Consider the following 17,590-nt stretch of genomic DNA (forward strand, 5'->3'; position numbering starts at 1 on the left):
AACAGCATCAAGAATATACAGGTGTAATAAATATGGTGTATTACTCTTTTTTTTTTTGGCTGCCCTTTTTATCACTATATGAAAGCCTCGGAAAAGAGCTCTGTTCAGTACTCTATCACATTCACTTCTGATTTTCCTACAATCAGGCACTAGATACCTTTTCACTGATTTCATTTTCCTCAGTTCAATGAAAACCCAGGGACTGCTTGAATCAGAAACTAGGAAGAGGTTTTACTGGAGCAACTTCATCCAGCATATTTTTTTTTTTTTTGTTTCCTAGGCCAGTGTTTTTCAACCAGTGTGCCGTGGCACACTAGTGTGCCGTGAGGACATGGTCAGGTGTGCCGCGAAGAAGGAAGCTCAGGTTCCAGTCTCACAACTTTTTGCTGAGAGAGAAAGAGAGAGAGAGTGAGAGAAAGAAAGCAAGAGAGAGAGAGAGAGAGAAAGCAAGAGAGAGAAAGAAAAGAGAAAGAGAAAGAAAGAGTGAGAGAGAAAGAGAGAGAGAGAGAGAGAGAAAGCAAGAGAGAGAGAGAGAGAGAAAAGGAGAGGAAGGGAGAGAGAAAGAAATGAGCAAAAAGGGGAGGAAAAAAGAGAAATGAGAAAATGATTGAGACAGAGAATGAGAGGAAAGAGAGAGAAACAAAAGAGAGAGAGAAGTGACTCTTGATTTAAAGCATATGATAAAAACCAAAGTATGAGAGAAAAACCCCAGCCCTCCCCTGTTTTTGGAAATGGTTCAAGAGTGTGCATATACACACACACACAGGAGGGGGAGGAGACAGGGATGGAAAAAGAGAGGAGAGTGTCTTAGGGTGTCATTTTGGTTGGTGGTGTGCCCCAGTATTTTGTAAATGTAAAAAATGTGCCGCAGCTCAAGAAATGTTGAAAATCACTGCCCTAGGCTACAGAAACTGGCTTAGATAATTGATGGAACTTTCTGCCAGTGGCCAGAAAATTATCCAAGTGGCTTCTGGAATCCTTCTGAGTCCATTTGCAGTAGACTATTCTAAAGGTCCTGACTTCCATGCAGAAGTTGATCTTTTCATCTGTAATTTGATAAGGAGGTGATCTGACCACAATAAAATATGGATGTGAGTGTCCTATATCTTCTAATAACATCTCATCTACTCTGACATAAAGACCAGCTCCACTGTATTTTGTCATGTGTTCCAGGGATGTAACTGTTTGCAACAAACCCCATGATCCCCATGGATGCTATGAATTTACAAGAGCCTTCTTCAGAATATGGAAGTTGAAGTAACCCAAGATTAAAAGCTTCAGGAACTCTAAATTAGTGCAAAGAACTTCCATATTAACAGAAGCAGCAATGAGAAATATGAAATTTGATAATATACAAATGAGTATGACATGATAATTCTACTCAAATTTAGAGACAATAGAATGCCCTGCATTGGAAATATATGCTTCGAGTCCCCGGAGAGGGGCGGCATACAAATCTAATAAATTATTATTATTATTATTATTATTATTATTATTATTATTATTATTATTATTATTATTTCTTGAGAATTGTGTAATTTATTTCAAATGTAATATATTGAGTTTCATATCTGAAAAACATGTCATATATATAAAATTTGCATTTATGTGCATAAAAATAAGTTTATGGTGTAACATGACATTTCTATGCAAATAAAATGTATTGATTACCACATAGACATAACGTAATGGAATTAGCAACTCTGTGAATGCAGTTAATGTTTTTTTCTAAAGCCTTTCTGGCAGTTAGTAGTTCTAACAACTATAGCATTTTAAGGTTGACTTGTTGTATACTTCCTTAAAATACCAAATACTTACGGAGATATTGTTATTTTAGTGTCAGTATCCTGTTCAATTTTTTTCAAATTCCGTCCCTCTTTACCAATGAGTCGGCCAACAAAATTATTATGTGCCAGTATCTTCAAGGGAATGTCGTCTGTGCTGTAAACATCCCAGATAGGTGTATAAATGAAAGTCACATAATATATTAACCACAAATTAAGAAACAGAGTCATTTTCCCATGATCAAGTTCATAAAATTTATTATTTAATCAAGAAATTCTCAAACTATCCTGGAAAATTAAATTTCCTCAAGAATAAAATTTGAAACTTTAAGCCCATCATTTCCAAAGTGCTTTGAGTATACAATGTTCCCTCGATTTTCACGGGGGATGCTTTCTGAGACCGCCGGCGAAAGTCGAATTTCCGCGAAGTAGAGATGCGGAAGTAAATACACTATTTTTGGCTATGAACAGTATCACAAGCCTTCCCTTAACACTTTAAACCCCTAAACTGCAATTTCTCATTCCCTTAGCAACCATTTAGATTCTTACTCACCATGTTTATTTATTAAAGTTTGTTAAAAAAAATATTTATTAAAGGCGGACAAAAGTTTGGCAATGACGTATGACGTCATCGGGGGGGGAACGTAGTATAGAGGAAAAAACTGCAAAGTATTTTTTAATTAATATTTTTGAAAAACCGTGGTATAGCCGTTTTGCGAAGTTCGAACCCACGAAAATCGAGAGACCACTGTATTTACCTTTATACTGTCTATAGCCATGATGGTGAACCTATGGCGCGTGTGCCACAGGTGGCATGCAGAGCCATATTCGAGGACACGTGAGACTTTGCCCTGTATCAGCACACTGGCCAGCTGATTTTTGGCCTTGGGGAAAAGGCCATTTTTCCCTCCAGGCCCCCTGAAGCCCTGGAGGCAAAGAAAATCACCCAATAGACAAATCGGAAGTTCAGAAAATGCACTTCCAGTTTCCCATTGTGCTGGGTTTTTTACACTCCAAAAAGTTCAGGGCAGCTTTCTGAAGCCCCCGAGTGCAAAAAAACTGTACAACAGACAAATTTAGCAACATAAATCTTGGGCTCAATTGTGGTCCTAACTCAAGGGATATTTGAGACGGGCAGGCAAACTTATTAAAACACCTTTACTCACTATTTAGTGTCTTGAGCTTCTTTTAGCATTATTTCCATAATAATCTTACAAGCAGCTGAGCATCCTTCTGGAGTAGAATGGATTGTGATTGGTTTTTCAGCAGCTCCTGCATTTTCTTTACGATGAATATCAATCCTAAAAGGGCGGGGGGAGAGTAAAAATATTTGTGATCTAACTCTATTGACAAAATCTGAATCGATTCAAAATAAACCAATAGAGCCCAATTAAAATATCATAACTGAAATGTATTTTTGTTAATATCATGAAGCATTTAAGCTCAATCGATTTGGTTTTGTTGTCTAATTAGCTTGCATCTGCCATAAGATAATCTGTATACAGAAGATGCTTCTTGTGGGGGGATTGAAATCAAGTCCTCAAGAGAATAATTTATACATATTTTTATCCAATCAAATTTTAGACAAAATCCCTCTGGAATTGAGCTTGGTTCCACGGAAATGATTTATCAGTACAGTATTTTATTTTGGGATTCCACCCCCCACCCCACCGCCAATCTTGAAGCTCTCATATGATCTATTATACTTAACTTTTAAAGATCAGCCACATTAACTTATTGTTCTACCGATCTGATTATCAGAACTAAAGCTTTGAAGTAGTTTGATAAGTCTTTTAACATATTCAAAAATATCAATGACTTGCTATATTTTCCCTACTTTGGGACTTAAAAATTTTCAAATTCTTCTCTCTCATAGAGTCAACACAAAAAATCAAGTCTTGATGGACTGCTTGCCATCCATCTCAATACTTGTACTACTGCATCTCTATTACATTAATTTAGTGCCGTTTTCAGACCTAGAACTCTGTGATTGAACACATTTCAGTTCAGCAAAGAACAATCCTAAAATTCATTTAAAAAAACGGATGTCAAAATAAACAATAAAGTACAAAAACCTGCAATCAGTGAATACAGCTAAAAAAGAATGCAATTTTATTTGCGGCAACAAAAAACAGTACAAGAAAAGTTTAATGAAATGCAAAGTCTTCATTAGACATTCTTTGATGCAAAAATACTACCTCTCCATATTGGCCTTATTCAGATTCCATGCTGCCAGATTATAGTTTTGGTCATTGGAAACATGTTACAGACATCCATGCTTCTCTCTTTCATACAAATTCATATCTCCCATTTTCAGTTCACAAATTGACTATGATTTCAGTATTCTACCTGGACTTGGTTTCAACTTACATAAGTCTATTTTTTAATTATTCTTAAAAGAAGTGAAAATATATATTAAAATATCACATTGAATGTTCTTTTTTTAAAAAAAATTAAATACTATCTCAGTGAAATGCATTAAAATAAACATTCAAGCTTTAAAAATAAACAATGATCTTCCAAACAAGTTAAATATTATTAAATTTAAATAATAGAACTGGGCAAAAGTGTCAGATATGGCCAAAGAGTAGTATTTCTAAACATAATATGCTGATTGAAGACTGAGCTGTGAATGACCCTAATGTTTTCTTCATTTCCATCCTCTTGAATATCTGCCTCCTTAATATCTAGATTGGGGAAATATAGATACAAGGCAATATAATGAAAAGTGATACATTGTAATGTTTCTCGGAATTCTTAAATGCAACAACTCTTAATAATACTGTACTACAACCCAGTTAGCACCATCTCCTTTGAACAGAATTCTCATGAAGATCATATGAAGCCAGTCTTCTCTTCCAATTAAAATTTATAAGTATTTCAATAATAAATGTAACAATGCAATACTTTACATTTTAATAAAAATCAATAATAATTGATAATAAAGATTTCATATAATGACTTACTTTGACTGCGTCTGCTTTGTGATGTTTCTGATTGTGGCCCCTTCTTTTCCAATAATAGCTCCTACAAACTGGGTTGGAACAAGTATCCGTAATGGAACATCAGACTGTGGTTTCTGTCTTGTTGCTGCCCCTGGTGAACCTTGTCTAGGGACACCTCTCTGCCCAAATCCACGTCTACCTTGAGGGTGCTGCTGAGGAGATGGTTGGGCTGCCATTTCATCAGGAATATATGCAACTTTTAGTGAATAGTTTTCAAGCTGGAATTCATTCAATTTTTCTATTGCTCTGTATAAGTTTACAAAGACAGTAAGTTGTTGCAGATGAAGCAGCAGAACAGAAAGCCAATCAATTATGGTATAATGTTTCATTGGGAATGGTAAGCTGTCCCATCTGGCTCATGAGATCATAAATAGCCCTTTATGCCTAAACATTATCTCCTTCCTTCCTCATGGGGAAATGCCTAAAGATGACTCAAAAGCACTATTTATAGCAATATGAAGCAGAATTTCTTTGAAATTTTGCTTTTTTCCTATTTCTCTAGAGCAAAAAGTACTTTGGGAGCCAGCATCTGAAGGTGTTCCCAGTTCTAAAGTGTTTTGAGTGCTGGCTTTTGAAGAGTCACATTTAACTCCTTTCTCTTTACAAATAGCATACGTTAGCAAAAAGGAGCCTCTCAGAAAGGTAGATGTGATTGGCTGGAATCTTAAAACTGCTTATCATTGGCAGATAGGCAACATGATAAGAAGAAAAGACTCTGGTCCTAATTTATAATATTACAAAAAGAAGGAAAAGACCTGGATTTTGGACTGGATTCTATTCTTCAGCATGTTCAAGGAATTCAAATGCCAAATACAGTGGTACCTCGTGATACGAACCTCTCGCCATACGAACAATCCGAGATACGAACCCAGGGTTCGGAAATTTTTTGCCACTTCTTCTGAACTTTTTCCGTCTTATGAACCCGCCGCCGAGAAGCCCCACTGCCCGGCTGTCGCTTTTTGAAACAGCCGGGGGGCTTCTCGGTGTCCTCCTGAATCCGAACGCCAAACCCGAACTTTTGCTGAACTTCCGGGTTCAGCGTTTGGGAGGCCGCCGAGAAGCCCTGCCACCCGGCTGTCGCCTTTTGGAACAGCCGGGGGGCTTCTCGGCGTTCTCCCAAACGCCAAACCCGGAGGTTTGGCAAAAGTTCAGGGTCAGCGTTTGGGTTCAGGAGGACGCTGAGAAGCCCCACCGCCTGGCTGTTAGCTTTTCAAAAAAGCCACAGAGCTGTCAGGCTGGTCAGGAGGCTGGAAAGGAGGTGGGGAATCCCAATAGGGAATTCCATGGGCGGAGCTTTGACGTCACAAAGACGTCCTTCCTGGCCAGCCGAAACGTGGACTCCAGGAAGGACGTCTTTGTGACATCAAAGTTCCGCCCATGGAATTCCCTATTGGGATTCCCCACCTCCTTTCCAGCCTCCTGACCGGCCCGACAGCTCCGCAGCTCTTTTGAAAAGCTAACAGCCGGGCGGCGGGACTTCTCAGTGTCCTCCTGAACCCGAACGCCAAACCCGAACTTCTGGGTTCGGCATTCGGGAGGCCGCTGAGAAGCCCCCCGGCTGTTTCAAAAGACGACAGCTGGGCAGCGGGGCTTCTCGGTGGCCTCCCGAACGCCGAACCTGGAAGTTCAGGTTTGGCGTTCAGGTTCGGGAGGACGCCGAGAAGCCCCCCGGCTGTTTAAAAAGGTGACAGCCGGGTGGCGGGGCTTCTCGGTGGCCACCCCAACCCGAACTTTTGCCGAACTTCCAGGTTTGACATTGGGAGAGCGCTGAGAAGCACCCGGCTGTTTCAAACGGTGACAGCCGGGCGGCAGGGTTCTTTTGCGTTTATTTTTTCTTTCACGCATTAATTCATTTTATATTGTTTCCTATGGGAAACAATGTTTCGTCTTACGAACTTTTCGCCTTACGAACCTCCCCCGGGAACCAATTCGTAAGACGAGGTATTACTGTATAGGTAGTCTTCAGTTAATGACTGTCCTGTTTAATGATCATTTGAATTTACAATGGAGCTTAAAAGCAGGTTTACAACTGGTACTGGGACTTATAATAGTTGAAACATTGTGATTCAGGAACTTGGCAACTGGTGCACATTTCTGACATTTTAAGTGTCCCACAGTTATGTGATTACACCATTTGTGACTTTCACAGCTGGCTTCTGTGGAAAGTCAATGGAGAAGCCAGCAGTTAGTCACAAGTTGTGGTTACGTGACCATGCTTAACAACTATAGGTGATTTACTTAACAACCACAGAACTCCTGTTGTAAGTTAGACAAAGTCACATTTCACTTAGAAACAACACAGCAGAGTTGCCAATCTCAACTGTGATCATTAAAAGATAATTAACTATAAGTTAGTTGCCTAAATTTGAATCATCATTCTTTCATCTCCCTTTCTGCTTTTTCCTTGACTGTTTAGACAACAAATCTGAAGATAAGGTTCTATTTCATTCTCTATTTTATTGCATTTATTGCCTTTGCCTTTTAATCCAAACTATAAATCCTGTATGAACGGGTTTTTCCCCCTTCTCTGTCTTTCCTAAATCACCAAGTTTTAGAAAAACCTATACAGTATACAATTAAAATATAGTGGTGCCTATACTTACGAACTTAATTTGTTCTGTGACCAAGTTCTTAAGTAGAAAAATTTGTAAGAAGCAGCAATTTTTTCCATAGGAATCAATGTAAAAGCAAATAATGCATGCGATTGGGGAAACCAGAGGGAGGATGGAGGCCCTGTTTCCTCCCAGGAGATTCCTAGAGAGGCCCCACACAAGCTTCTCCCCACCTTTTCTGACCCTGTTTCCTCCCAGGAGATTCTTAGAGAGTCCCCACAGAAGCTTCTCCCCGCCTTTTCTGACTCTGTTTCCTCCCAGGAGATTCCTAGAGAGACCCCACAGAGGCTTATCCCTGCCTTTTCCGGCCCTGTTTCCTCCCAGGAGATTCCTAGAGAGGCCCCATGGAGGCTTCTCCCTGCCTTTTCCAGTTAGTTTTGGAGGCTCGGTTTTGTAAGTGGGAAATGGTTCTTGAGAAGAGGCAAAAAAATCTTGAACACCCGGTTCTTATCTAGAAAAGTTCGTAAGTAGAGGAGTTCTTAGGTAGAGGTACCACTGTACTAATACATCTCTCAACTCAAACATGAATTTCTTATAGAGTTTCCCATTTATACAATTAAAATACTAATATATCTCTCAACTCAAACATGAATTTCTAACTGAGTTTCTCATTTATATTATAATGGGTCTATTTAAACCATTTGTCTTCCTAACAGAACAATTCATGCTTCCCCATAACTCATTTTTGAACCAGTGTAGCAATGTACGGCATTATAATACTAATCCTTCATTCATATCAAAATCATTTCAAATGAGAGGACTAATGCAAGTAGTGATAGCATCCTTATTTTGTTTCTTTTGAAGGGCAAGCAGCCAATATGTCTTGGCAAACATGTTCTTTCCTCCTTTTTCTACTTAAATGCAGCTGTTTGTGAACTGCACCTGGCAGCCTGGGGGCAAGTGTTACTCACAGGCAAATATCTAATTACAATAATGTATAAATTAACTGAAATTATCAATTGGTTAGTACTGACCAATTTGTAATCTTTTTTTAAAGTCAAGTTATAATTGAAACCTAACTAACCAAACAACTACTTCATCTTTCTTACATGAAAAGCGAATTTAGAATAATGGTTGTGACTTTAAAAATCATAGTACACTACAAAAAAATTAAATATCTATGATTCAGTGTTAAAGCTTTAATATACATGCACATGCATGCATCCACATATATATTTTCCAGAAAAGAGATACAAGACGATAGAACCCAATGTGAGCAGCAGCTTACTTCAAAATTGCACCCTTGTGAGACATGCGTACTGAAAGCAAGGTCTAATAAAGAATCTTTAACAGGTAAACTGTTTCTTGTAGGGAAATGATCTGACACTACATTGTTACATAATTCTAGGAACCTTATTTATATAACAGCTCTTTGAAAATTGAGCAAAAACAAATGTAAATGTGTAGAGAGCTATACAGAAAGGAAGAAACTTAATTATTAATTTCAGTTAGCCACTAGGTGGCACAGAATTCCATTTTAATATTTTCATTTTGTAGTGGAGTGACACCAGATTTACCAAGCGAATGTAGACTTCAAAATAGTCATAAAATTGGTGAAAAAAGTATACCCAAATACTATATGTAGCTATCTCTACACACCTATATTTGTAATTTTATTATATTCGTTGATGCAGTGTTGGGTCAATATCACATTTTTTGAAAAGCTAATGTATTCTTTCTGTAACTGGTTATCACCCATAATATTTTTATATTATAAAGGCTATATAGGTAGTCTTTGATTTATAACCACTTAGTGTTTAAGAAAAAGAGGACTTTTCTGCGGATATTCTCAAGTATCAAGGTTGTGGTTGTCCCAAATATTTTTTTTTCCAAAAGGTAACTGGAATTGTTGGTCTTTTTTTCTTGTCTCATTGAACAAGCTTTTTCAATTAAAAAATTGGAGGACTTATGACCTGGATTTAAATTTCCAACAATTCTTTTCCCCACCCAGTGTTCACAAGACTGCAGTCTGGATGCTCAGCAACATTGTTGAATTTATGTCCACTTGCAGCATTCCAGAGTCATGTGATTGTGTTTTATTTCAGCCATATCTTCAGGCAGGAGTCATAAGTCCCTTTGTTCAGTATCATCATAATTTCAAATGGTCACTGAATAAACACTTGTAAGCTGAGGACTACCTATATACCTTAAAATGTGACTCCTCACTATGATTTTAAATAAGTACAGTGTTCCCTCGATTTTCACGGGTTCGAACTTCGCGAAAAGTCTATACCACGGTTTTTCAAAAATATTAATTAAAAAATACTTTGCGTTTTTTTTCCCTATACCACGGTTTTTCCCGCCCCAATGATGTCATATGTCATCGCCAAACTTTTGTCCACCTTTAATAAATATTTTTTTAATAAATTTTAATAAATAACTCTGGTGAATAATAATCTAAATGGTTGCTAAGGGAATGGGAAATTGCAATTTAGGGGTTTAAAGTGTTAAGGGATGGCTTGTGATACTGTTCATAGCCAAAAATAGTGTATTTACTTCTGCATCTCTACTTTGCGGAAATTCGACTTTCGCGGGTGGTCTCAGAAAGCATCCCCTGCGAAAATCGAGGGAACACTGTAGTCTTGACTTTGCAAAAATAGGGCATGCAGACAGATATAACTGTAACTGGTGCCCACTACTGTAGAATTTGCTTCTACTAGTTGATTCTGAACTGTGGTCATTTTATACAAGACTCTACATAAACGGTTCTACCTAGTAGAAATCCAATTTCCTCTGTTAATGTGTGCAACTGTGGCAGAGATTTTAAAATATAAATTCCACCAAATTTTGAATAAACCATGGCACACATAAAATAGCAAATCCATTGATAAAGGATAAGTGGGTTTTTTTTAACTTCTACACCTCTCTAATCAGGGGTGGGTTCTAACTTACCTTGCTGCCAGTTCGCTTCCTCCTGCGCTGCGTGGCTGTGCCTTGTGGGCACGCACGCACGCAGTGCTGAAAAGAATTTTAAAAATGTTTTTAAAGCCCAAAACAAGATGGTAACACATGCGCAGTGCCAGAAATTCAACTTCTGCACATGCTCAGAAGAAAAAAAAACAGGGGGGGAAATCCCCCCTCCCCAAAGATAGCGGCATCCACAGACTGGAACCAACCGAACCAGTTCCGTGATGTCATCATGACATCACCAGTGGGATGCTACTGGTTTGGGTGACCTGGTCCGAATTGGGAGTAACCCACTTCTGTCTCTAATATATTGGCATTTCTATATTTACTTTTATGATTTGGTTTTACAGTGTATTTAATTTTACATGCCGCAATGAGTTGTGTTTTTTAAATCAGGTGACCTTATAATTCCAATAAAGTGTCAGTGAAGATTTTATTGCTTCCAATGAAACATGACACTTCCAATGTAGTGCTGAAATATTTAACTAGAAACTGAATAAGGACTTGCATATAAAAATAATAATAAAGTAAATCCAGGGTTAAATAAGTGTCAAACTGGAATGTGCGAGGGTGTATATTATATAAACCAGGAGAAATACCTCTGTTTCTGACAAATGCCAACAGCTTTCAATCACCTTAAGACACTATAATCTTCTCAAAGTTTGATTTCCTTACTATTAAACAGAAATTCTATTGAGTGTTCATCTAGACTCAAATCCTTCTATAGTTATCTTCAATTTGGGCATTTTTTCACTTGCAGGGATCAACTCTTCTCAAGAGGACATCTGGTCAGAGACATCAGGAAACTGAATACACTAATTAACGAGGGAACTGTTTGATGTTAAATCACCTTATTCCCTCATAAACGTTTACAAGTGCAATTCCCCAGTGCAACTAGATATGTTGCTATTCAAAAGGTAATCCAACTAAACTCAATCTCCAGGATTATATATAAGCAGTTGGATGAAGAGTGTAACCTTAGCATTTTGATTAAAAAAAAACACAAATGACAAATAAGAGACTGTATCAAATGTTAATACATAAGAGAAAAATGATTTTAAAGGTAGGAAAAAACCTAAAAATAAATGAGGACTTACTGCCTGGCCTGGTCCTTATTGGCGTATGTCACATTTACTACTGCAGTCTCTGTCTCAGTATTCACTAGAACAAATAAAGATGCATCGGGAAAAAATAAATTAAAATTTCCTTTGATCATTTCTTTTAAACAAACGACCGGTATTTGAATATTACACCACCTTGCTCACAGGTTTCCACAGTTCCATACTGTGCCAGTAAACCGTCCAGGACCTGTTAAAAAGAAACAAAGTACAATGTAAACATTACATGTTGCACAATTTTGTATAATAAACTTCCAGCATAATATATATAAATACCAATTATGTTTCTGTCTTACAAAATTAGTGACATAGGTTTTCCAGATTTTTCTTAAATTTGATAAACTTCATTGCTGAATGTGAAACTTCCACATTAAATTTGATCCCCAGGAATTAAATGAATTTGTCAATAGCAAATTGTAGTGAGTTACTTGTATGAGTGTGTGTGTGTATATGTGTTTCCTAAAATCAAGATTTAAATGAAATTAAAGGGACTGCAAAGATGTCAGAATAAACTATAGTATTTTACATACAATTGAAGACAGATCATTATAGTCATATTTTTTCATTGCAAAAAAGTAGGCTTGAGACTTAAATCAGCACATATTGAAACAGATTTTCTAATTACTATAGAAAAATGTTTGACTCAAATAAATGCAGTATTAAAAATATTTCAACTGCTCTTATTATAGTGAAGAATTTAATACTTAATAGATTTTTAATAATATATTTTTAGAAATAAATATAGAGGTGTTATAATTAATTCCAATCTTTACAGGAATATTTATTGTAAAGTAAACTGAATTGAGTTAGTGTGTTTAAAGGGGAAGGGAAGAAAGCAACAAGTGATTATTTTTTTAACGTCATTAGACAGAAGAATTCCTTACATATTCAGGAATGTAACCTTTCAAGTAAGGCAGCACTTAATCAGTAGTTATAATAATTTTAAAAATTTATAATAGCTAACAATTTTACCTTGATTTAAATACTTCACAGAGAGAGAAGAAGAAAGACCATTCCTATGAGGCAGGGGTCTCCAACCTTGGCAACTTTAAGATTTGTGGACTTCAACTCCCAGAATTCCTCAGACATCTGGGAGCTGAAGTCCACAAGTCTTAAATTGTCAAGGTTGGAGACCCCTGCTCTGAGATAAGATTAGGTTCTCTTCATTCATTTAAAATAAGAATGCACCTCACTCCTTTTTACAAATAAAAACCTGAGTCTGATCAAGCAACTAATGAGATTTATGTAGAAGGAAACTGCCTGGAAGCCGATTACTAAGACATGAAATATAATAAACATACTTTTAAACTAAATTGGGGTTTTTTTTAGTAGAGCAAATGAAAACTCATGTGTCTACTGGTTAGTATTGTAACCCACTCCTTCAAAGGAAAAAAACCCAGTTGGTTAGATCAGTGATTTTCAACCTTTTTTGAGCCACGGCACATTTTTTACATTTACAAAACCATGGGGCACATTGAGCGCAAGGGGGGGGGGGAGTTTGGACAAAAAAATTCTCTCTCTCTTCCTCCCTTTTGCTCTATTTCTCTCTCCCTCCCTTTCTTTTTTCTCTCTCCATCCCTTTCTTTCTCTCTTCCTTCCTTCCTCTTTTTTGCTCTATCTCTCCCTCCCTACCTCCCTGTCTTTCTCTCTCCCACCTTCTCTCCCTCTCTTTCTCTCGCTTTCTTTCTCTCTCTCTCTTGCTCTGTCTCTCTCATTCTCTTTTTTTCTTTCTTGCTTGCTTGCTTTCTTTCTCTTTCTTTCTTTCTTTCTTTCTTTCTTTCTCTTGTTTTCTTTCTCTCTCTTGCTTTCTTTCTCTCTCTCTCTCTTTCTTTCTCTCTCTCTCTTTCTCTCTCTCTCTCTTTCTCTCTCTCTCTCTTGTTTTCTTTCTCTCTCTGAGCTTCGCGGCACACCCGACCATGTCTCGCGGCACACTGGTTGAAAAACACTGCAACTGATGAACACTTCATGTCTAAAATAAACACCCAAAGTCAATGGGATGCAAATTTAAACCTGTATCCAGCCATTATTTTTGAATCAGTATTAACACAACAAAATACACCTTCCTTTTAATACTAGTCTTTGTCTAATATTGGCTTAATCCATCATGATTCTTATATTCTGTTGGGGGAGTGGGGAGAAACTGAATGCAATGAGTTTATAAATAGATATACTTTTCATCAGTAAATGTGAAAACAATCTCCAATATAAGCAGCATTTTATAAAGGCAAAATCATTAAAGATTGAATGCAAAAATAAAATGAAGAAAAATAACTAAGGAATTTATACTCTAAATCTTAAACCCTAACCTTAGTAGTTTTCGCCTTACACTCTAAAAATAAAATCACATCTTAAATCAATATACATGAATAAGTCCAAGAAAAGCATGAGAAACATTTGCACTGGTACTCTAGCTTCCTTACTTACTAGGCCTTTCCTATGTTTTTATAACTACTCCAAATTCCTAATTGATTTTATCAACTACAAATCATTTTATTTTATTCCTAAAAAGCCAAATCCTCTAACTTTACTCTAAAAACAAACCCATTTTTTTCTAAAGTGTTCATCTGCCTCTCAATCTTCACATGTAGCCGTTTGACAATAATAGAATTTCTACGAAACTGGTAGTGAGATTGTAATCTTGATGAGCAACTGAAGAAGCTTGTGTGAATATTTACTCTAGCTAGAAAATAATATACTGTATATTTTTTTTAATGTAACAACTCTAGCATTTGTGTAATTGGGGTCTCCCCCTCTTGTTATAACACAGATGCCTTTCTTGCACACAAAAAGCTACAGTTTTTATACTATAAGCCAGTGATGGCTAACTTTTTTGTCATTAAGGAGCATCGTACAAAATTTGTTTATACTGATTATTGACATCATATATATGGATTAGGCTATAAACAACATTAAACAAGAAATATTCCTGCCCTAAAGTTAATTGTCCCAATATAGACATTGGTCGCCATGATCAAACTGAGGAAAGTTGAAATGTTGTTCAATAAACAAATTACATAAAAACTTGGTTGCTCCTTATGATCTCTGATTTGTTCAACATACAGTGGTACCTCAAGATACGAACCCCTCGTCTTACGAACAACTCGTGATACGAACCCGGGGTTCAGAAAAAATTTGCCTCTTCTTACGAACTTTTTTTGAGTTACGAACTGGCGTTCGGAGACAGCTGGGAAGCCGTGTGGCTGTTTTAAAAGGTGACAGCCAGGCGGCGGGGCTTCCCAGCAGCCTCCCGAACGTCGGTTCGTAACTCGAAAAAAGTTCGTAAGAAGAGACAAAATTTTTCTGAACCCCGGGTTCGGTTCGGGAGGTTGCTTCCCAGCTCTCTCCGAACGCCGAATGCGGAAGTTCGGCTTTGGCGTTCGGCTTCAGGAGACAGCTGGGAAGCCGCGCGGCTGTTTTAAAAGGTCACAGCCGCGCTGGGGGGCTTCCCACCACCACCCCGAACCCCGAACCCGGAAGTTCGGCAAAAATTTGGGGTTCGGGGGGTGCTGGGAAGCCCCCCAGCGCAGCTGTGACCTTTTAAAACAGCCGCGCGGCTTCCCAGCTGTCTCCCGAAGCCGAACGCCGAAGCCGAACTTCCGCGTCCGGTGTTTGGAGACAGCTGGGAAGCCGCACAGCTGTTTTAAAAGGTCACAGCCGCGCTGGGGGGCTTCCCACCACCACCCCGAACCCCGAACCCGGAAGTTCGGCAAAAGTTCGGGGTGTGCTGGGAAGCCCCCCAGCGTGGCTGTGACATTTTAAAACAGCCGTGCGGCTTCCCAGCCATCTCCCGAAGCCAAACGCCAAACCCAAACTTCCGCGTTTGGCGTTTGGAGGCTGCTGGAAAGCCGCGCGGCTGTTTTAAAAGGTGACAGCCGGGCTGGGAGGCTTTCCAGCAGCCTCCAAACGCCAAACGCGGAAGTTTGGGTTTGGCGTTTGGCTTCGGGAGACGGCTGGGAAGCCACGCGGCCGTTTTAAAACGTCACAGCTGGGCTGGGGGGGTTGCTGGGAAGCCCCCCAGCCCGGCTGTGACATTTTAAAACAGCCGCGCGGCTTCCCAGCCATCTCCCAAAGCCAAACGCCAAACCCAAACTTCCGCGTTTGGCGTTCAGAGGCTGCTGGAAAGCCGCGCGGCTGTTTTAAAAGATCACAGCCGGGCTGGGGGGGTTGCTGGGAAGCCCCCCAGCCCGGCTGTGACATTTTAAAACAGCCGCGCGGCTTCCCAGCCATCTCCCAAAGCCAAACGCCAAACCCAAACTTCCGCGTTTGGCGTTCAGAGGCTGCTGGAAAGCCGCGCGGCTGTTTTAAAAGGTCACAGCCAGGCGGCAGCAGGTTTTTTGTGGGGGGGGGGGTTGGTTGCACGGATTAATTGACTTTACATTGTTTCCTATGGGAAACAATGTTTCGTCTTACGAACCTTTCATGTTACGAACCTCCCCCTGGAACCAATTAGGTTCGTATCTTGAGGTTCCACTGTACTATATTTAACCTATATTATGTACAAATAATGATATATGATGTATTTATTTCAAATCTCTAAGGTTTAGTAGAGATTTTAATTCACAGCATTAAAACCAGTTATTTAAATGGTGTGTTTGTGTGGAATGTATATGGAATGGAACGTATATACACAATCTCTTACAATTTCATGCATTCTAAAATTATTCATCAGTAACAAATCACATTTCTGCATGCCAATAGCATATCAGTATAGCTGAGGCACCACCTCAGCCTATTCAATGAAACTGTATGCATACTAACTTTATTTTATTAACCTTCTTTCATCTCCTTTCCCATTATGCCACACTACTTTTACTTTTCTTTCTATAAGAATTTTTGATGGTAACTGCTCCAATGTGTTATCCCTATATTAAAAATTCTAACTTTTCCCTGACATTTAAAATAGTTTTGTACTGGCACAATTAAAATATCATCTTATTATTTCACTGTATAATCTCACTAAAAACGGGGGGAAATGGAGAAATATATATATTATTTTTGATAAATAAACATTTTTAAAGACTTTAGCATCCAAAAACCTATCAAATAAATTATTTAGGCAAACAAATATAAATTTTACAAATTATATCTGGGAGAACTACAGTTTGAGAAAGTGGCACAAATAGAAAGGTATCTTCAGATTCTTGGGACAATTGCTATCCTGATTTTATAAAATCTCCAGCCAACATGGTAGCAATATAGCATTTAGACTTATATACCGCTTCATAGTGTTTTTATAGCCCTCCCTAAGCAGCTTCCAGAATTAGCATATTGCCCCCAACAATCTGGGACCTCATTTTATCCACCTCGGAAGGATGGAAGGCTGAGTCAATCTTGACCTGGTGGTGAGATTTGGACTGTTGAACTACAGCCACAGTTAGCTGAAGTAGCCTGAAGTGCTACAGTCTAACCACTGAGCCACCCTGGCTTTTATGGTGCTTTGAAAATATTTATAGAGACAGAAAATTATACAAATTCCATCACAATGTTCATGTTTCTAAAGATCAGGAAAGTACTAATGAGCTATAAAGTGGGAATAAACTAGGTGGTTATTATTCACCTAGGGTTGCACTGTAAAATTCTGAAAATATTTTAACTCTAATTGCCCTCCATTTAACTGCAAATGTTGGGCAACTGAAATAAATGGATGTTTCTGTTGTTTAAATTTGTAAATTAACATCTCAAAAACAAAAAGCAGTTCTTGTCAAATTTTGCATATGCTAAGAGTTAGAAGAGAAAGAATTGAGAGAACAAGAGGCAAATTGGTAGGCAAAAGGCATACTATCAATTTATCCTCTTATAAACAGATTGAACATTTAAAAGTTAAAGATGAATGCCTACCTCCCACTGCAAGTGTGGTGGAATATTTCGGATTTGAAGTTTTCGACTCCTATTGATAGAGGTTGGGAGGGGGAGGGAGAGAAAGATTGTTAATTAAGACAATTTATAAAGTTAAAGTCCTACTGAATATTTCTAACAATATATGAAAAAAATATTATGACATAAAATAATGTCTTATCTCAAGCTCCTTTTAAAATATCCTAGAGTGGATTGTATTTTAATACTGCTTTTTATAATATTTTGACACGCTAATATTGTTTCTAGAAATGTATTTCTTTCAATATAACTTTCCCATGCATATTATTTAGATATGTAATTAACTGCTT

General features: G+C 38.1%; 1 protein-coding gene across 11 annotated transcripts in view; it reads right to left on the minus strand.

The window, feature by feature from the left end:
- Positions 1 to 17,590, minus strand: part of IGF2BP3 (insulin like growth factor 2 mRNA binding protein 3) — a 90,794-nt gene that overhangs the window by 29,295 nt on the left and 43,909 nt on the right. For 6 of the 11 annotated variants that reach the window (XM_070766988.1, XM_070766989.1, XM_070766985.1 and 3 more), the window contains 7 exons: positions 17,265 to 17,313; positions 11,565 to 11,616; positions 11,406 to 11,469; positions 10,294 to 10,359; positions 4,751 to 5,035; positions 2,951 to 3,085; positions 1,819 to 1,941 (listed from right to left, as the gene is read on the minus strand). In XM_070766988.1, coding sequence (XP_070623089.1) covers positions 1,819 to 1,941; positions 2,951 to 3,085; positions 4,751 to 5,035; positions 10,294 to 10,359; positions 11,406 to 11,469; positions 11,565 to 11,616; positions 17,265 to 17,313 — 774 coding nt within the window. The remainder of the gene's footprint in view (positions 1 to 1,818; positions 1,942 to 2,950; positions 3,086 to 4,750; positions 5,036 to 10,293; positions 10,360 to 11,405; positions 11,470 to 11,564; positions 11,617 to 17,264; positions 17,314 to 17,590) is intronic. The other 5 variants (XM_070766994.1, XM_070766992.1, XM_070766995.1 and 2 more) reach the window with 1 other exon arrangement.

The sequence above is a fragment of the Erythrolamprus reginae genome, chromosome Z (assembly GCF_031021105.1).
Source record: "Erythrolamprus reginae isolate rEryReg1 chromosome Z, rEryReg1.hap1, whole genome shotgun sequence".
Taxonomy (NCBI): Eukaryota; Metazoa; Chordata; class Lepidosauria; order Squamata; family Dipsadidae; genus Erythrolamprus; species Erythrolamprus reginae.